Raw genomic sequence first — 21,280 nt, 5'->3', positions numbered from 1 at the left:
GTTGATAGTTGTTGTATCATGTAGGGTTGATAGTTGTTGTATCATGTAGGGTTGATAGTTGTTGCAGCATTTTTGATGGATCTTTAATGTATCATGTATGTTTGATAATTGTTGTATCATGTAGGGTTGGTAGTTGTTGCAGCATTTTTGATGGATCTTTTATGTATCATGTAGGGTTGATAGTTGTTGTATCATGTAGGGTTGATAGTTGTTGTATCCTCTAGGGTTGATAGTTGTTGCAGCATTTTTGATGGGTCTTTTATGTATCATGTAGGGTTGATAGTTGTTGTATCATGTAGGGTTGATAGTTGTTGTATCCTCTAGGGTTGATAGTTGTTGCAGCATTTTTGATGGATCTTTGTTGTATCATGTAGGGTTGATAGTTGTTGTATCATGTAGGGTTGATAGTTGTTGTATCATTTATGATTGATCTTTGTTGTATCATGTAGGGTTGATAGTTGTTGTATCATGTAGGGTTGATAGTTGTTGTATCATGTATGGTTGATCTTTGTTGTATCATGTAGGGTTGATAGTTGTTGTATCCTGTAGGGTTGATAGTTGTTGTATCATGTAGGTTTGATAGTTGTTGTATCCTCTAGGGTTGATAGTTGTTGTATCATGTAGGTTTGATAGTTGTTGTATCATGTAAGGTTGATAGTTGTTGTATCATGTAGGGTTGATAGTTGTTGTATCATGTAGGGTTGATAGTTGTTGTATCATGTAGGTTTGATAGTTGTTGCAGCATTTTTGATGGATCTTTTATGTATCATGTAGGGTTGATAGTTGTTGTATCATGTAGGGTTGATAGTTGTTGTATCATGTAGGGTTGATAGTTGTTGTATCATGTAGGGTTGATAGTTGTTGTATCCTGTAGGGTTGATAGTTGTTGTATCATGTAGGGTTGATAGTTGTTGTATCATGTAGGGTTGATAATTGTTGTATCATGTAGGGTTGATAGTTGTTGTATCCTCTAGGGTTGATAGTTGTTGTATCATGTAGGGTTGATAGTTGTTGTATCATGTAGGGTTGATAGTTGTTGTATCATGTAGGGTTGATAGTTGTTGTATCATGTAGGGTTGATAGTTGTTGTATCATGTAGGGTTGATAGTTGTTGTATCATGTAGGGTTGATAGTTGTTGTATCATGTAGGGTTGATAGTTGTTGTATCATGTAGGGTTGATAGTTGTTGTATCATGTAGGGTTGATAGTTGTTGTATCATGTAGGGTTGATAGTTGTTGTATCATGTAGGGTTGATAATTGTTGTATCATGTAGGGTTGATAGTTGTTGTATCATGTAGGGTTGATAGTTGTTGTATCCTCTAGGGTTGATAGTTGTTGTATCATGTAGGGTTGATAGTTGTTGTATCATGTAGGGTTGATAGTTGTTGTATCATGTAGGGTTGATAGTTGTTGTATCATGTAGGGTTGATAGTTGTTGTATCATGTAGGGTTGATAGTTGTTGTATCATGTAGGGTTGATAGTTGTTGTATCCTGTAGGGTTGGTAGTTGTTGTATCATGTAGGGTTGATAGTTGTTGTATCATGTAGGGTTGGTAGTTGTTGTATCCTGTAGGTTTGATAGTTGTTGTATCCTGTAGGGTTGATCTTTGTTGTATCATGTAGGGTTGATAGTTGTTGTATCATGTAGGGTTGATAGTTGTTGTATCATGTAGGGTTGATAATTGTTGTATCATGTAAGGTTGATAGTTGTTGTATCATGTAGGTTTGATAGTTGTTGTATCATGTAGGGTTGATAGTTGTTGTATCATGTAGGGTTGATAGTTGTTGTATCATGTAGGGTTGATAGTTGTTGTATCATGTAGGGTTGATAGTTGTTGTATCATGTAGGGTTGGTAGTTGTTGTATCATGTAGGGTTGATAGTTGTTGTATCATGTAGGGTTGATAATTGTTGTATCATGTAGGGTTGATAGTTGTTGTATCATGTAGGGTTGATAGTTGTTGTATCCTCTAGGGTTGATAGTTGTTGTATCATGTAGGGTTGATAGTTGTTGTATCATGTATGGTTGATAGTTGTTGTATCATGTAGGGTTGATAGTTGTTGTATCATGTAGGTTTGATAGTTGTTGCAGCATTTTTTATGGGTCTTTGTTGTATCATGTAGGGTTGATAGTTGTTGTATCATGTAGGGTTGATAGTTGTTGTATCATGTAGGGTTGATAGTTGTTGTATCATGTAGGTTTGATAATTGTTGTATCATGTAGGTTTGATAGTTGTTGCAGCATTTTTGATGGATCTTTTATGTATCATGTAGGGTTGATAGTTGTTGTATCATGTAGGGTTGATAGTTGTTGTATCTTGTAGGGTTGATAGTTGTTGTATCCTCTAGGGTTGATAGTTGTTGCAGCATTTTTGATGGATCTTTAATGTATCATGTAGGTTTGATAATTGTTGTATCATGTAGGGTTGGTAGTTGTTGCAGCATTTTTGATGGATCATTTATGTATCATGTAGGGTTGATAGTTGTTGTATCATGTAGGGTTGATAGTTGTTGTATCATGTAGGTTTGATAGTTGTTGTATCCTGGAGGGTTGATAGTTGTTGTATCATGTAGGGTTGATAGTTGTTGTATCATGTAGGGTTGATAGTTGTTGTATCATGTAGGGTTGATAGTTGTTGTATCATGTAGGTTTGATAGTTGTTGTATCATGTAGGGTTGATAGTTGTTGTATCATGTAGGGTTGGTAGTTGTTGTATCATGTAGGGTTGATAGTTGTTGTATCATGTAGGGTTGATAGTTGTTGTATCATGTAGGGTTGATAGTTGTTGTATCATGTAGGGTTGATAGTTGTTGTATCATGTAGGGTTGATAGTTGTTGTATCATGTAGGTTTGATAGTTGTTGTATCATGTAGGGTTGATAGTTGTTGTATCATGTAGGGTTGATAGTTGTTGTATCATGTAGGCTTGATAGTTGTTGTATCATGTAGGGTTGATAGTTGTTGTATCATGTAGGGTTGATAGTTGTTGTATCATGTAGGTTTGATAGTTGTTGTATCATGTAGGTTTGATAGTTGTTGTATCATGTATGGTTGATAGTTGTTGCAGCATTTTTGATGGATCTTTAATGTATCATGTAGGTTTGATAATTGTTGTATCATGTAGGGTTGATAGTTGTTTTATCATGTAGGGTTGGTAGTTGTTGTATCATGTAGGGTTGATAGTTGTTGTATCATGTAGGGTTGATAGTTGTTGTATCCTCTAGGGTTGATAGTTGTTGCAGCATTTTTGATGGGTCTTTTATGTATCATGTAGGGTTGATAGTTGTTGTATCATGTAGGGTTGATAGTTGTTGTATCCTCTAGGGTTGATAGTTGTTGCAGCATTTTTGATGGGTCTTTTATGTATCATGTAGGGTTGATAGTTGTTGTATCATGTAGGGTTGATAGTTGTTGTATCCTCTAGGGTTGATAGTTGTTGCAGCATTTTTGATGGATCTTTGTTGTATCATTTATGATTGATCTTTGTTGTATCATGTAGGGTTGATAGTTGTTGTATCATGTAGGGTTGATAGTTGTTGTATCATGTATGGTTGATCTTTGTTGTATCATGTAGGGTTGATAGTTGTTGTATCCTGTAGGGTTGATAGTTGTTGTATCATGTAGGTTTGATAGTTGTATCATGTAGGGTTGATATTTGTTGTATCATTTATGGTTGATCTTTGTTGTATCATGTATGGTTGATAGTTGTTGTATCATGTAGGGTTGATAATTGTTGTATCATGTAGAGTTGATAGTTGTTGTATCATGTAGGGTTGATAGTTGTTGTATCATGTATGGTTGATAGTTGTTGTATCATGTAGGGTAGATAGTTGTTGTATCATGTAGGGTTGTTAGTTGTTGTATCATGTATGGTTGATCTTTGTTGTATCATGTAGGGTTGTTAGTTGTTGTATCATGTATGGTTGATCTTTGTTGTATCATGTAGGGTTGATAGTTGTTGTATCATGTAGGGTTGATATTTGTTGTATCATGTATGGTTGAACTTTGTTGTATCATGTAGGGTTGATAGTTGTTGTATCATGTAGGGTTGATAGTTGTTGTATCATGTAGGGTTGATAGTTGTTGTATCATGTAGGGTAGATAGTTGTTGTATCATGTAGGGTTGTTAGTTGTTGTATCATGTAGGGTTGATAGTTGTTGTATCATGTATGGTTGATCTTTGTTGTATCATGTAGGGTTGATAGTTGTTGTATCATGTAGGGTTGATATTTGTTGTATCATGTATGGTTGAACTTTGTTGTATCATGTAGGGTTGATCTTTGTTGTATCATGTAGGGTTGATAGTTGTTGTATCATGTAGGGTTGGTAGTTGTTGTATCATGTAGGGTTGATAGTTGTTGTATCATGTATGGTTGAACTTTGTTGTATCATGTAGGGTTGATCTTTGTTGTATCATGTAGGGTTGATAGTTGTTGTATCATGTAGGGTAGATAGTTGTTGTATCATGTAGGGTTGGTAGTTGTTGTATCATGTAGGGTTGGTAGTTGTTGTATCATGTAGGTTTGATAGTTGTTGTATCATGTAGGGTAGATAGTTGTTGTATCATGTAGGGTTGATAGTTGTTGTATCATGTAGGGTTGATAGTTGTTGTATCATGTATGGTTGATCTTTGTTGTATCATGTAGGGTTGATAGTTGTTGTATCATGTAGGGTTGATATTTGTTGTATCATGTATGGTTGAACTTTGTTGTATCATGTAGGGTTGATCTTTGTTGTATCATGTAGGGTTGATAGTTGTTGTATCATGTAGGTTTGATAGTTGTTGTATCATGTAGGGTTGATAGTTGTTGTATCATGTAGGGTTGATAGTTGTTGTATCATGTATGGTTGATCTTTGTTGTATCATGTAGGGTTGATAGTTGTTGTATCATGTAGGGTTGATATTTGTTGTATCATGTATGGTTGAACTTTGTTGTATCATGTAGGGTTGAACTTTGTTGTATCCTGTAGGGTTGATATTTGTTGTATCATGTAGGGTTGATAGTTGTTGTATCATGTAGGTTTGATAGTTGTTGTATCATGTAGGGTTGGTAGTTGTTGTATCATGTAGGGTTGATAGTTGTTGTATCATGTAGGGTTGATAGTTGTTGTATCATGTAGGGTTGATAGTTGTTGTATCATGTAGGGTTGATAGTTGTTGTATCATGTAGGGTTGATAGTTGTTGTATCATGTAGGGTTGATAGTTGTTGTATCATGTAGGGTTGATAGTTGTTGTATCATCTAGGGTTGATAGTTGTTGTATCCTCTAGGGTTGATAGTTGTTGTATCATGTAGGGTTGATAGTTGTTGTATCATGTAGGGTTGATAGTTGTTGTATCATGTAGGGTTGATAGTTGTTGTATCATGTAGGGTTGATAGTTGTTGTATCATGTAGGGTTGATAGTTGTTGTATCATGTAGGGTTGATAGTTGTTGTATCATGTAGGGTTGATAGTTGTTGTATCATGTAGGGTTGATAGTTGTTGTATCATGTAGGTTTGATAGTTGTTGTATCATGTAGGGTTGGTAGTTGTTGTATCCTGTAGGGTTGATAGTTGTTGTATCATGTATGGTTGGTAGTTGTTGTATCATGTAGGTTTGATACTGTGGATTCATTAATATTCGTTGGATACCAATTTTCGTGGATTTCGTGGGGACAGGGGAACCACGAATTTAAATGTTCAACGAATTACAAAATTCCTAAAGGAATGTATGCAGACTTTGCCAAAACCACGAAATTAAATATCCACAAATATTCAAGTTTTCTTCAAACCACGAAAATTGGTACCCACGAAAATAAATGAATCCACAGTAGTTGTTGTATCATGTAGGGTTGATAGTTGTTGTATCATGTAGGGTTGATAGTTGTTGTATCATGTAGGGTTGATAGTTGTTTTATCATGTAGGGTTGGTTGTTGTTGTATCATGTAGGGTTGATAGTTGTTGTATCATGTAGGGTTGATAGTTGTTGTATCATGTAGGGTTGGTAGTTGTTGTATCATGTAGGTTTGATAGTTGTTGTATCATGTAGGGTTGATAGTTGTATCATGTAGGGTTGATAGTTGTTGTATCATGTAGGGTTGGTAGTTGTTGTATCATGTAGGGTTGATAGTTGTTGTATCATGTAGGGTTGATAGTTGTTGTATCATGTAGGGTTGATAGTTGTTGTATCATGTAGGGTTGATAGTTGTTGTATCATGTAGGGTTGATAGTTGTTGTATCATGTAGGTTTGATAGTTGTTGTATCATGTAGGTTTGATAGTTGTTGTATCATGTAGGGTTGATAGTTGTTGTATCATGTAGGGTTGATAGTTGTTTTATCATGTAGGGTTGGTTGTTGTTGTATCATGTAGGGTTGATAGTTGTTGTATCATGTAGGGTTGATAGTTGTTGTATCATGTAGGGTTGATAGTTGTTGTATCATGTAGGGTTGATAGTTGTTGTATCATGTAGGGTTGATAGTTGTTGTATCATGTAGGGTTGATAGTTGTTGTATCATGTAGGGTTGATAGTTGTTGTATCATGTAGGGTTGATAGTTGTTGTATCATGTAGGGTTGATAGTTGTATCATTTATGATTGATCTTTGTTGTATCATGTAGGGTTGATAGTTGTTGTATCATGTAGGGTTGATAGTTGTTTTATCATGTAGGGTTGATAGTTGTTGTATCATGTAGGGTTGATAGTTGTTGTATCATGTAGGGTTGATAGTTGTTGTATCATGTAGGGTTGATAGTTGTTGTATCATGTAGGGTAGATAGTTGTTGTATCATGTAGGGTTGATAGTTGTTGTATCATGTAGGGTTGATAGTTGTTGTATCATGTAGGGTTGATAGTTGTTTTATCATGTAGGGTTGGTAGTTGTATCATGTAGGGTTGATAGTTGTTTTATCATGTAGGGTTGGTAGTTGTTGTATCATGTAGGGTTGATAGTTGTTGTATCATGTAGGGTTGGTAGTTGTTGTATCCTGTAGGGTTGGTAGTTGTTGTATCATGTAGGGTTGATAGTTGTTGTATCATGTAGGCTTGATAGTTGTTGTATCATGTAGGGTTGATAGTTGTTGTATCATGTAGGGTTGATAGTTGTTTTATCATGTAGGGTTGATAGTTGTTGTATCATGTAGGGTTGATAGTTGTTGTATCATGTAGGCTTGATAGTTGTTGTATCATGTAGGGTTGGTAGTTGTTGTATCATGTAGGGTTGATAGTTGTTGTATCATGTAGGGTTGATAGTTGTTGTATCATGTAGGGTTGATAGTTGTTTTATCATGTAGGGTTGGTAGTTGTATCATGTAGGGTTGGTAGTTGTTGTATCATGTAGGGTAGATAGTTGTTGTATCCTGTAGGGTTGGTAGTTGTTGTATCATGTATGGTTGATAGTTGTTGTATCATGTAGGGTTGATAGTTGTTGTATCATGTAGGGTTGGTAGTTGTTGTATCCTGTAGGGTTGATAGTTGTTGTATCATGTAGGGTTGGTAGTTGTTGTATCATGTATGGTTGATAGTTGTTGTATCATGTAGGGTTGATAGTTGTTGTATCATGTAGGGTTGGTAGTTGTTGTATCCTGTAGGGTTGGTAGTTGTTGTATCATGTAGGGTTGATAGTTGTTGTATCATGTAGGGTTGGTAGTTGTTGTATCATGTAGGGTTGGTAGTTGTTGTATCCTGTAGGGTTGATAGTTGTTGTATCATTAAGAGTTGATCTTTGTTGCAGCATTTTTGAATGATCTTTTATGTATCATGTAGGGTTCATTGGTGTTGTATTATTTAGGGTTGATATTTGTTGTATATAACATGTATCATGTAGGGTTGACGTTTGTTGTAAAATGCAGTGTGGATGTCCTTTGTCCATGTATCATGTAGGTATATTATTTGTTGAATCAGGACTAAATTTCTACAAATCTTATCAACAACTTAATTAGAAAATTCAAATCTCTGTGTAAAAAGATTTGTAAAAACATAACTTGTGCAGTTTGTGATGGACATGTTGAATTGAAGAAGTTTCTGAAGAAAGAAATATCTATAATCAACAATTTCAAGTCTTCATTTGAAATTGCCATAGCCTGTCCCTGGCTTTTCTAAATATGAGAGTCAGATTTATATATTAGATATAGGCAGATGTGGTGGGAGTGCCAATGAGACAACTCTCCGTCCAAATAACAATTTATAAAAGCAAACCATTATAGGTCAATGTACGTCCTTCAACACAGAGCTTTGGATCACACTGAACAAAAAGCTATACAGGGCCCTAAAATTACTAGTGTTAAACCATTCAAACAGGAAACTTGTTTTGCAGAGGTGTATTTTATACTTTCAGGGTATGTTGTGGGCACATTCCATTGTAACTGTGATAAAACCATTAAAACTAGTCCCTGAAATATTCATTGAAAACCAGGTAAGTAAGACTTTAATAAACAAAATGAGATAGTAAAGTTTTATAATTATTCTTTTCTTTTTAAAATTTAAGAAATAATTGATGCAAGCTATACTTTATTGTAATTTTAACATGAGTAGGTATTATATTTTTGACGATTTTTGCTAGAGAGATTGTTGCATTTTGAAAAGTAGAAGTTACTATTTAATACATTCAATAAAATCTTTTTTTTCTCTCATTTTAGAATACATCCATGAATGCAACTGTTAATATGACTGTAAAAACATCAGATTTTCTAATATGTCCTGCCTACCTCGACAATAAATATGAACCAGTCTATTACTGTGAGATGGAGATTGAGTCAATCTGCTTAGGATGTATAAGTCTCTCTCTGACCATACTTAATATCTTCTGTATTTTTATTGTAGGAATTATATTCCTCAAGGTATGTTAGTGATTTTACTTGTGCTGGTCACATTTTCCATTTACAAAATGATTTTCTAAATTGACAAATTTATTTCTGATCAATTTTATCACTTCATCTTTGACCAAATTCTATTGAAAGTTGTCAGGTGTATTTAATTTGCTATAATTTTTTTAAATATCAAATTTTGATGTGCATTACTCATGTGAATAAAAGGTAAAAAGTACAAATTAGAATGTAGCGAGTTTACCTATGTGCTGTTGATTTTATCACCTTACAATTATTTAAAAAAAATACTTGTTTTATAACTGAGAAGATCAGGCGATTCCAAGAATATTGGTTTACAGATTCCTGGTTTTTACTTCAGCAAAACCATTACTATATTCAATATTGTGAAATTTCAAGATTACAATTTCTCAGGGATTTTGGAGTTCATTTAAGAATTGAATGCTTTTTTTTTGTAACTTTATTGGGGTGTAAAAATGTTCACTGAAGTACATTTTGTATATACATTCTAAAAATGTGCACACAGTCAACGCTTTTACAACACAATAAAGTTACAAAAAGAAGCATTCAATACTTATAATTACATTTTTAGCTCACCTGGCCCGAAGGGCCAAGTGAGCTTTTCTCATCACTTGGCGTCCGGCGTCCGGCGTCGTCCGTCGTCGTCCGTCGTCGTCCGTCGTCGTTAACTTTTACAAAAATCTTCTCCTCTGAAACTACTGGGCCAAATCAAACCAAACTTGGCCACAATCATCATTGGGGTATCTAGTTTAAAAAATGTGTGGCGTGACCCGGTCAACCAACCAAGATGGCCGCCACGGCTAAAAATAGAACATAGGGGTAAAATGCAGTTTTTGGCTTATAACTCAAAAACCAAAGCATTTAGAGCAAATCTGACATGGGGTAAAAATGTTTATCAGGTCAAAATCTATCTGCCTTACAATTTTCAGATGAATCGGTCAATCGGTTGTTGGGTTGCTGCCCCTGAATTGGTAATTTTGAAGAAATTTTGCTGTTTTTGGTTATTATCTTGAATATTATTATAGTTAGAGATAAACTGTAAACAGCAATAATGTTCAGCAAAGTATCATCTACAAATAAGTCAACATGACCAAAATGGTCAGTTGACCCGTTTAGGAGTTATTGCCCTTTATAGTCAATTTTTAACCATTTTTCGTTAATTAAAGTAATCTTTTACAAAAATCTTCTCCTCTGAAACTACTTGGCCAAATTAATCCAAACTTGGCCACAATCATCTTTGGGGTACCTAGTTTAAAAAATGTGTGGCGTGACCTGGTCAACCAACCAAGATGGCCGCCACGGCTAAAAATAGAACAAAGGGGTAAAATGCAGTTTTTGGCTTATAACTCAAAAACCAAAGCATTTTGAGGAAATCTGACAGGGATAAAAATGTTTATCAGGTCAAGATCTATCTGCTCTAAAATTTTCAGATGAATCGGTCAATCGGTTGTTGGGTTGCTGCCCCTGAATTGGTAATTTTGAGGAAATTTTGCTGTTTTTGGTTATTATCTTGAATATTATTATAGATAGAGATAAACTGTAAACAGCAATAATGTTCAGCAAAGTAAGATCTACTAATAAGTCAACATGACCAAAATGGTCAGTTGACCCGTTTAGGAGTTATTGCCCTTTATAGTCAATTTTTAACCATTTTTCGTAAATTAAAGTTATCTTTTACAAAAATCTTCTCCTCTGAAACTACTTGGCCAAATTAATCCAAACTTGGCCACAATCATCTTTGGGGTATCTAGTTTAAAAAATGTGTGGTGTGACCTGGTCAACCAACCAAGATGGTCGCCACCGCTAAAAATAGAACATAGGGGTAAAATGCAGTTTTTGGCTTATAACTCAAAAACCAAAGCATTTTGAGGAAATCTGACATGGGATAAAAATGTTTATCAGGTCAAGAACTATCTGCCCTGAAATTTTCAGATGAATCGGTCAATCGGTTGTTGGGTTGCTGCCCCTGAATTGGTAATTTTGAGGAAATTTTGCTGTTTTTGGTTATTATCTTGAATATTATTATAGATAGAGATAAATTGTAAACAGCAATAATGTTCAGCAAAGTAAGATCTACAAATAAGTCAACATGACCAAAATGGTCAGTTGACCCCTTTAGGAGTTATTGCCCTTTATAGTCAATCTTTAACCATTTTTCATAAATCTAAGTAATCTTTTACAAAATCTCCACTGAAACTACTAGGCCACAATCATCTTTGGAGTATCTAGTTTGAAAAATGTGTCCGATGACCTGGCCATTCAACCAAGATGGCCGCCACGGCTAAAAATAGAACATAGGGGTAAAATGCAGTTTTTTGCTTATAACTATGAAACCAAAGCATCTAGAGCAAATCTGACAAGAAGTTAAATTGTTAATCAAGTCAATATCTATCTGCCCTGAATTTTTCAGATGAATTGGACAACTGGTTGTTGGGTTGCTGCCCTCCAATTGGTAATTTTTAAAGAAATTTTGCCGTTTTTGGTTATCTAGGATACTATTATAGATAGCGATAAACTGTAAACAGCAATAATGTTCAGCAAAGTAAGATCTACAAATAAGTCAACATGACCTAAATGGTCAATTGACCCCTTAAGGAGTTATTGCCCTTTATAGTCAATTTTTAACAATTTTCATTAATTTGGTAAATTTATGTAAATTTTTACCAAATATAGTTCTCTGTTACTAATGGGCAAAGTTCATGATAGATATAATTGTAAGAAGCAAAATCGTTCAGTAAAGTAAGAACTTCAAACACATCACCATCACCAAAATACAATTTTGTCATGAATCCATTTGTGTCCTTTGTTTAATATGCACATAGACCAAGGTGAGCGACACAGGCTCTTTAGAGCCTCTAGTTTAGTTATGATAATGAAAACACGAATTTTATAATTGTTTTATTTTATTCACCTATGCACTTTATTGTGGGACTAAATCTTATCATGAATGAAAAGTTTTATTGAGTAATGCAATTGCTTAAGGAACAACATGTGATGTGCAGTTAACTAATCAGAATAAAGTATCATAATTATAATGTAATTATTCATTTATACAGAATAATTGAAGACAATTAGACAGGTGCAATAATAGCAAACTTCAGGCATCAAAATTTGAGAGTTATGTCCCTTTGAACATCTAAATGTACTAAACTGTAGATGTATAAAAAAAACATAATCAAGAAACACCAATATTAAGGGAATAGACCAATTATAAAAGAAATAATAAAAAAAGGCAAAATCTTTATATTTATAGAACTAAAAAGGTATCTTGTACTTTTGTATATTTTCAGAATTGTTAACCTTTATTTTGTGTTAAATTAGATAAACTGGTCACATTAAAACTACAACAAATCAAATGTATTTTTATTCAGTGCTGTCAAGTGAGTTTGATCATTTTACTTTCAACAGAGTTCAAACTTATCAGACAAAATTATATTACCGTAATTAACTGTATTTTTACAGATAAAAGAAGTGGCACCCCAGACTTCAGTATCTGATGAAGCCAGGGGTTTTTGGAAAGATGACATCAAGGTACTTTTTATTCAGTTATTGCTTTAAATTGATAAAATTTTATAGATGCTCCATATGACTGCACACAAAATACATTTCTGAATGGAAGAGATTCCTTACATTTTGTGGGATACTAAGTTTTGTGGATTTCTAGGGTACAATTAAAAGCAAATTTGATTGTTAAACAAAGCAGACATTTTATGAAGGATTGAATACAGACTTTTGGCAAAACCGTGAATCAAAAAAACTAAAAACAACAAACAAATTACTTTTGCTCAATTAATGATATTTTGTTATAAGAAAAATAAATTAATTCACAGTTGTAGGGTTTTGTGGATTTGTTTATTTTCGTGGGTAACAATTTTCATGGATGGAACAAAACTTGCAATTTTAATTTCTTTCTTTTCCCAATCTCTGCACAGAAAGCCAGTAGAAAATTTGTAATTTGTGTTTCACCTGTATTCATAAGACCCACGAAAATTAATATCCAGCTAATAATAATGAAACCACAGTATTTACTTGAAGAAAGTATTTATATTAAACTAAGCAAGACTTGACAATTAGAATTGCAGACTTTTGAGATTGAAGTCAGATTTATTTGTCAAATTTAGTATATCATTAACAAGAATGAGATCAAAATTTAAAAAAGTGTGAGGATTTTTGTCTGTCCCAAATATGAAATACCAAAAGAGTTGCAAACAATTTTAAATATATTTGGACAGATATTTTGTTATGTTTGGAGATTTGTGTTTGACATTATTAATAATTTTGATAAAAAAAACAAACACATTTGTTTAAATGATATATATTTTAGATTGCCAGAGATTCATATGTGACTCTGAAAGGGAAACAGTCTCTGAATTTTGGCGCTGAAGCAAAGAAACTCCTAGAAGAATTGAGGGTAGGAATAGTTATTGTCTACACTGAAATTTTGATACTAGTTTCAAGTCACGTTCTTTACAGCTTAATTTTGAGTTCATTGAAAAGTCATTTCCAAAGAAAAGTGCTTTAAGATAGGCCATTGATGATTTGTTTTCTGAGGAAATGGCAATTATATGTCTCCTTTCAAATTTGAATATAAGACTCTATCCCCTCATTCATACTCCTGTGACTGAATGACAGAATAGGAAAAAATGACAAAATAGGAAAAAATGACATAATAGGAAAAACAGTACTATATTTTAAGAATTTAGGATTAAACTGTTGCAAATAACTGTTTTACAGACTCTGCTCTATATTGCAAGTATAATGCATTTGCTACCATGGAATTCTAAATTGACAGAGGCAACTCTTCAGTACTGTCATTCCTTAAATTTCAGGGTCTGATTGGACAATTATTCAATGACATTATAGTAGCTGGTTGATTAACTTCTTAATGGGAACTACTCCCTGGCAAGGGAAGTACACTACAATTTCTTCAATAGAGAGAATTCACTCAAATTTTAAGATTTGATAATAAGTAACACCACATAGATAAGCAAGTAACATTTAAAAATTCTACAATGCTTTTTTTTTCAGAAGAAGCAAGGAGTTGAAAGTGAAGGAACTGCTCAACGTCTTAGAAGTATCATTGAGGTTGGTATCCTTTCACACATATAACTGCATGTCCAGAATGTAAAGCAGGTTTTTTGTGATGTCATTGATCTTTTTCTTGATATGCCAGTCATGATCTCGCTATCATTTACCCCCAATATTGGTTCAGATTTTGCACATTTTTGTACATTTTTTTCACAAGTTTCCACACCACAAAAGGCTGGTTAGGATTGAATTTATGACAATCTGTTTAGAAATTAGGGGCAAAAAAGGATGAAACAAGGGTTTTCTGGTTAATGGACAATTACTTTAGCTTTTTGTTTCTTTATGTTGGTACTCTTTGCTTTTTTTTTTGCTAGTTCTAGTATGTAATTTTTTAAACTGTCTCTAGAAACATCAAATACTGTGATTTAAATACATTTAATAATTAAGAAATTATGATTGTCTTGAGATCATTTGCTGTTAATTTATTTTTATACGACCTCAAAATTTTTGCAATCGTATATTGGTATCGTGGCGGTGGCGTTGTCGTCGTCCTCAGGGTTGTCTGAAGACGAATGGTTTCCGGATAATAACTTAAGTATAAGTGAATAGAAATAAATGTTTATAACCACAAAAGGAAGCTAGGGATTGATTTTGGGGGTTATGGTTCCTAAGGTTTAGGAATTAGGGGCTGGAAGGGTTGTTTACAAATATTTCAATTGTTCTGAAATTGTACCACTATGTTTAATACCATAAGTAGAAGGTTGGCATATATTTTAAGGGTTATGGGTCAATTTAATAAAATGAAAATTTCTTCAAACATTTTTTGGAGAGGATTAATATTCAAAGCATAGTGAATTGCTCAAAGGCAAAAAAAAAAATTTAAGTTCATTAGACCACATTCATTCTGTGTCAGGGCTAATCTCTGCAGTTGTATAAAGCTGCACCCTGTGTAGCATCTGGTTAGAAGTTACAATTAATTAATATTAATTTTAACCATGAGTTGACTGTATGCCATTTTATATTTTAATATTTTTTTATGTATTTAAATGATTAGTTATTGTTGCAAACTCCATCAGAAATTTGAATTGAGATTATTTTTGTGAAATAAGGGAAATGGGTAGGTGAGAAAAAAATTGAAGGGGGGATACAATTTTTCTCATTTCAGATTTCAGAAATTAAAAAGAAAGTTTCTTCAAATATTTGTTTTGAGCAATAAATATTCAGCAGCATAGTGTATTGCTCAAAAGCAAACAAAAATTGTTAAGTTCATTAGACCAAATTTATTCTGTGTCAGAAACCAATGCTGTTTCAACTTTTTAATAACAATCCAAAGTCAGAGCTGTATCAAGCTTGAATGTAGTGTCCATACTTGCCCTAACTGTTCAGGGTTTGACCTCTGCTATCATCTAAAGCTGCGCCCTGTGGAGCATCTGGTTTTATATGCTACCCTTTTATCAAAGTGGATATGAGATTTACTTTGCAGATAAAGTTACTTTAGTACACATTCTTATTTCATGTCAAATTAGCCAGTTATATATAAATTATACTGTGTGGCACTAAATACTGATGTGCATATCTATCATACATAAAACTTTGAATCAATGGGAAATAGATGAATTTTCTGAACCCTGCTGAAATTACCAGTTTCTTTGATACTGGATCAGTCTGAAAGTTTACTAAACAGCTGAAAATGACTTAACGATAAAATATTCAGTCTTTTAACAGCTATTCAAATAAAAATGACTGTTGCAGACTAAAATTATTCCATAGGTAGAAAAGCCTAAGTATTTCAAAAATTCTATGTTTTGTAAACAGTTTATTTGTATCAATGACCATATCAATGATAACTCATGTATACACAGAAGTACAAATGATTTACAATGTATTTTATTTTAGGATGTAGAACAAGATAGTGGAGTACAATTTGTACAGAGTCGCATTCCAGGCTCAAATAGAACTAATGTAAGTTTGATAAATATAGATTCCACAACTGCAACAAGTTTATTACGATATTTCTCCACTCGAGACACACACTGAACAGCAAACGATAAAGGGCCAAAAAATTACTAGTGTAAAACCATTTTAAAGGTAAAACCAACGGTCTGATCTATATAAAAAATACATTCTTGTTTGTATATACAACTGTCTTATAAGTGAAATAAGTGAGAGGTGTAGCTAGCCATAAAACCCATATTAAAAAATAAATCAGTCAATACAAGTGCCATTTTGTTCTTACACTCATTGGTTTAAATGGTGGAATTTTACGCAACTGTTGTATAAGTTTGAGGTTTAGCTAGCTATAAAACCAGGTTTAATCCACAAATTCTGAGTCAGGAATATGACAGTTGTTATTCTATAGTTTTATGTGTTTGAGCTTTTGAATTTGCCACTTGATTAGGGATTTTCTGTTTTGAAATACCTCTGTGTTCAGTATTTTTGTTTTTTTACCTTTCAAAGGTTACTTTGTTGGGGATATATATATATAATCATAAAATATATTTATTATGACTTGAAAACACTCAAAATGATTCAGCATTGTTTATATTTTTTTGGTACAAAAATTAGTGTTGTCAAATCGTACACTTTTGCCTAACCGGTTACTCGGATAATCGTTCGACCGATTAACCGGTTAACCGGTAGTTTAAGTTGGCGTTTGAAAGCCTTATGAATAGAAACCTTCTCATAGATTTAAGATGTGGTATGGGTGTCAATTTGACAACATTTCATCCAAGTCATGAATACGCTTTTAGTATTGAAGTTTTACCTTAAACATTATGAGGCTTGTCCGTGAGGATTCCTCGCGGAGTTTGACTCTCAAATACACCGTATCAACTATTGAGCGTTTGTACCAACTTCAGATTGAAAAATTAAAAAAAACTTAATCTCGTAGAATTGAATATGTTATATGTCTGAAACCGATTATTCTTTACTTTTCATTGTTGTCTCCAAAAATAATGTGGTGTGTTTCGATTTGAAATTATTAATTATAAAAAAGAAGATGTGGTATGATTGCCAATGAGACAATTCTTTACAAAAGACCAAAATGATGCAAAAATTAACAACTATATGGTCATCGTACGACCTGTTTCTTTACTGTGTTTGCTTTTTTTCTTTTAGCATGTTACTCGTACTAACACGTATACATTGAGAACATTCACATTTGTTTGTATTTCACATTTTTTTTAACGTAATTTAAAGTAAGACTAACCCTTGCACTACGGAGGGTGCACATTTAGATGTAGGTTTACACAATATTTGATCATAAACGAAATAATGAAGTAATTACTAAATTTAACCTCATTGCTGATTTATAGTTACTGTTAAAAAAACATATATACTAATTATATTTCTTTAAGATCTTTCCCCGAACTCTAATTAGTTTTATGTTTTTAGGATTTACAATAGCAATCAATATACTGGACAATTATTGATCTGTCAAATTAATTACCACGATGACAATTTTTAAATAAAACATAACTATTAAATGATTTCAATTCAAATGTAAATCAAATCTATCAAAATTGAATATATATATATATCTTTATTTCTCAACAAACCAAATTACATTGGCATAAAGGTGAAAAAGTCCTGTTAACCGGTTAGTGTTTTTGGTATTCGGTAGTCGGTCGTTCGACCGATTAACCGGTTAACCGTTGACAACACTAACAAAAATCCATGTATGAACACTGATGTTATTTTGTTTCAGGCATTTTCACGGCAATTTTCTGATGATTTGTTTACACCTGTTGATGTTTTTTCCCGAACATTTTCAAAGCGTTATCATGACACATATCATGGTCCGCCAAACAGGTCAAGTATGGGATACCGCAGACCAGTGAGAATTGGAAGTGATAATACTTGTGGAACTGTGACTTCAGCACCAATTGCAGAGAAAACAGACGAATCTTCTCCACTAATAGATGACAGCAATGCATCAAGTTCTACACGCAGTCCTGGTACTTCTTTCCTTGACAAACTGAAATCCCCTATAACAAACAGTATGTTTTTCCGAGGAAAAAGATCTAACAGTGTTGATCTTCATAAAATGGACCCTGTTTAAATAATTAGGGAACTACTTGTGATTTGTAAAAGGTGCTCAACTGAATTGGTTGCATAATTTAAATGAAATGTTTTTTGTTTGGCCTTAAGCAGATAAGGAAATATTAGAAATGTTATATATGACATGTATGACATGGATGAAATGCTTTTGGAATTAAGGTTTTAAAAAGGCATGATATGGGATAAAAGGGGTAACAAAAAGTGAGATCTTCAGACAAAAAAAGATGGGGGAGGGGGAAGTGAGGAAAAATAGCCAAAAATGCTTGAGCACCCTTGTTTTACTTCTACAAACAATATCATGAAATGTATTTATGTTATTCACAGGTATTGCGTGTTAAGTATAGTACATCTATGTTGATAAAACCATGCTCACATGTTAAATATGATTTTTTGGTTTATCACAATTAACAAGCCTCATTGATCAACATCTCAATTTTATGAGTAGTTTTGTTATATTTATTATTATTATGTAGCATGTAGATTGCGTAGATTCTGTAGAATCAGAGATGTTAAACACAATGAACAGCATTTTTAGTCAAAAGTATTAACTTGTTGGAACAGCCAAATATGCACATTTAGTTTAAATGGACATGTGTGTAAATTCGTCAAAACATAATAGAATTTAGAATGGATAATTCCATTATTGATACATTTTTTAACAATGAGGAATAGAAGTGCTTAGAAAAACTAAATGTTAGTCCTTTTTATGCCCCACCTACGATAGTAGAGGGGCATTATGTCTTCTGGTCTGTGGCTCCGTTCGTTCGTCTGTTCGTCTGTTCTTTCAGGTTAAAGTTTTTGGTCGAGGTAGTTTTTAATGAAGCTGAAGTCCAATCAACTTGAAACTTAGTACACTTGTTGCTTATGATATGATCTTTCTAATTTTAATGCCAAATTAGACTTTTGACTTCAATTTCACGGTCCACTGAACATAGAAAATGAAAGTGGGAGTTTCAGGTTAAAGTTTTTGGTCAAGGTAGTTTTTGATGAAATTGAAGTCCAATCAACTTGAAACTTAGTACATATGTTTCCTATAGTATAATCTTTCTAATTTAAATGCCAAATTAGATTATTACCCAATTTCACGGTCCATGGAACATGCAAAAGGATAGTGCGAATGGGGCATCCGTGTACTTTGGACACATTCTTGTTTTATGACTCTTTTTGGCTGAGATGTCAAGAAGGATTTGAGGATTTTAAGCTTGATATTCTATGACATGTTTTTTTTCAATTGTCTAGTAAAGGTGTTTTTTTTCAATTGTCTAGTAAAGGTCTAAAACAACTTCATGTAAGAGGAATTTGGAAAATGAATTATTAGAAGATATAAAAATGTGCATCCTTTACATTCTAACAATAGCTCAAAATAGTGCTGAGATAAAGGATTAATAATAAAAAAAATCAATAGAATGGAATCTATTTCAAAATAGATGAATTTCAACAATATCTCAAAAAGCATACATAGAATTTTTGGTCTGCTTTAGACAATAAAGCAATGTAGATTGCTCTCTTATAGTTTCATCTGATTTGCCATCTATTTATGAAAAAATCCTAAATTTGACTGGATAAATGATATTAATAATATGGGCATTTTAATGGCAAACTCCTGAAGAAACTTGACCATCAACAGAAATTTTACGAAGATACAAGTGTACAAAGCTGTTATTTCAAATAATCTGTTTTATTATTATAATTGTTATGTAAATTATTAAGATTTTCCTTTTACAAATTATTTGTTTGTAAATTTTTTTTAAGATTATATTTAAAATTGTATTACATTCATTATGTACACGTGCAATGAATTGTTTGTTGTATTTTTACCTTAAAATTAGAAAATTGATTAACTCTGAAAAATGTTTTGCTATATATGTATTATCAAGATCGTCTCTGAAAGAAATTGAATTTTGAATTTTTCGGCTAGGGAATTTGCTAGCTATATATAGAGTATTCTCAAAAGACTAGTCAAATTGTTAACCTGTCTTGCCTTATTTATAAACAATGAAATAATTTTATGCATTTAACTATAAATGTATCTAAATATAGATATATAAATAGATGTGAAATATACATAAAGCATTCTTGAGTCTGTGGAAATCATATGAAGGAAACAGCAGAAATCGTATAGCTGTTTAGATATTATAATGCACTTTGATTTTATATTAACAAAATCCAAAGCAAACAGAGCTATAATATGTGGAAAACACCTTATTTTATTGCACATTATCTATTGAAAAAGACTTGAAAAAATCTATTAAAAAAAAATTTCAGCATATCTCATCAATTTTGTTTAATTCTACAATGGTTGGATAAATAATGATATAGATTATGATAAATAAGTGTGATTTTGATTTGTTATTGTTTAATTTATTATATTTGTATTGTTGATTTGTTGTCATTCCATGTTAAGATATTGTCTGTTATTTTAATATTTAATATTTGTATGTATGTTTGTTTCAATTTTCCACATTATTTTATTGTTATGAAAAATTCTTAAGTATTGTACAGTGAAATGTCTAGGATAGAAATGACCAGACTACAGACTGATGAAAGATTTATATTTATAAACTATGACACAACGATTTGGACTACAACTAGGTTCATTATTAATAGCAGATAACATTTTTTTTTTTTTTTTGGCACTAAACAAACATCAATGGTGATAAGTGATCAGAACATATTTTTAAAACTCCTGTTCTTGCCTGTTATTAGAGATAATGTGAATGCTGAAGTGGGTGTCATTGGGGTCTAAGCATGATGGGGGATTGCCGATTAATTGTAAGCGTGACACGGGAAAGTCAAATTATTGTGTCATGAAAACGCGAAATGAGGTCTTGAGGGACCCGGGAAATGACAAAAAAATAAGGATTGCTTACATAACATTGTGTAAGCAGGATACGGGAATCTGACAAAACAGTAAGGGGGATCTGGGATTGGAACCCCCCAATGAGACCCCTGTTGAAGGTGGAATTAACACCAACTGCTACAATGAATCAACCAACCAATCATTGTTGACAGCTGATTTAAGCCATAATTTGATTTTTTTAATTTTACATCAAAAGCAATGACTCATATTATTTTTATAAGCATACAAAAAATACAATTGTCTTTTTAAAACACAACGATTTTAACTAAAAACAATTATAAAGACAAAATTTAGGTCAAGTTATATAATGACGAATGAGCTTTTATATTGTTCAGGAGGTATGGTCCTGAATAGATTTTAAAATTGTACTTCATGTTATTTCTGCGTAAAATTCAATGAACCGTTCAACGAATGCTTTTCAAATTTTGATATATTATAAGATTCGAAAATTAGACACATAATGTGGCAGGTCAAACAAGCCTGAAAGTGCCTTAACAATACATTAAACCC

At 32.7% G+C, this 21,280-nt stretch overlaps 2 protein-coding genes across 2 annotated transcripts in view; both read left to right on the top strand.

Moving 5' to 3' along the window:
• Nucleotides 1-8,426, top strand: part of LOC134686995 (uncharacterized) — a 38,686-nt gene extending 30,260 nt beyond the window's left edge. Inside the window, exon 13 of the mRNA XM_063546934.1 lies at nucleotides 8,316-8,426. Within this exon, the coding sequence (XP_063403004.1) occupies nucleotides 8,316-8,426 (111 nt within the window). The remainder of the gene's footprint in view (nucleotides 1-8,315) is intronic.
• A 194-nt stretch (nucleotides 8,427-8,620) lies between these two features.
• On the top strand, nucleotides 8,621-19,697 carry LOC134681983 (uncharacterized). The gene is made up of 6 exons (XM_063541604.1): nucleotides 8,621-8,817; nucleotides 12,286-12,354; nucleotides 13,148-13,234; nucleotides 13,852-13,908; nucleotides 15,748-15,813; nucleotides 17,558-19,697. The coding sequence occupies exons 1-6, from the start codon at nucleotides 8,626-8,628 to the stop codon at nucleotides 17,909-17,911; spliced, it is 825 nt and encodes a 274-aa protein (XP_063397674.1). The 5' UTR covers nucleotides 8,621-8,625; the 3' UTR covers nucleotides 17,912-19,697.
• Nucleotides 19,698-21,280: the final 1,583 nt, after the last annotated feature.

Source organism: Mytilus trossulus, chromosome 1 (genome assembly GCF_036588685.1).
Source record: "Mytilus trossulus isolate FHL-02 chromosome 1, PNRI_Mtr1.1.1.hap1, whole genome shotgun sequence".
Classification (NCBI taxonomy): Eukaryota; Metazoa; Mollusca; class Bivalvia; order Mytilida; family Mytilidae; genus Mytilus; species Mytilus trossulus.
Note: the sequence above shows the minus strand (reverse complement) of the source record. Positions and strands in the feature narration are given on the sequence as shown.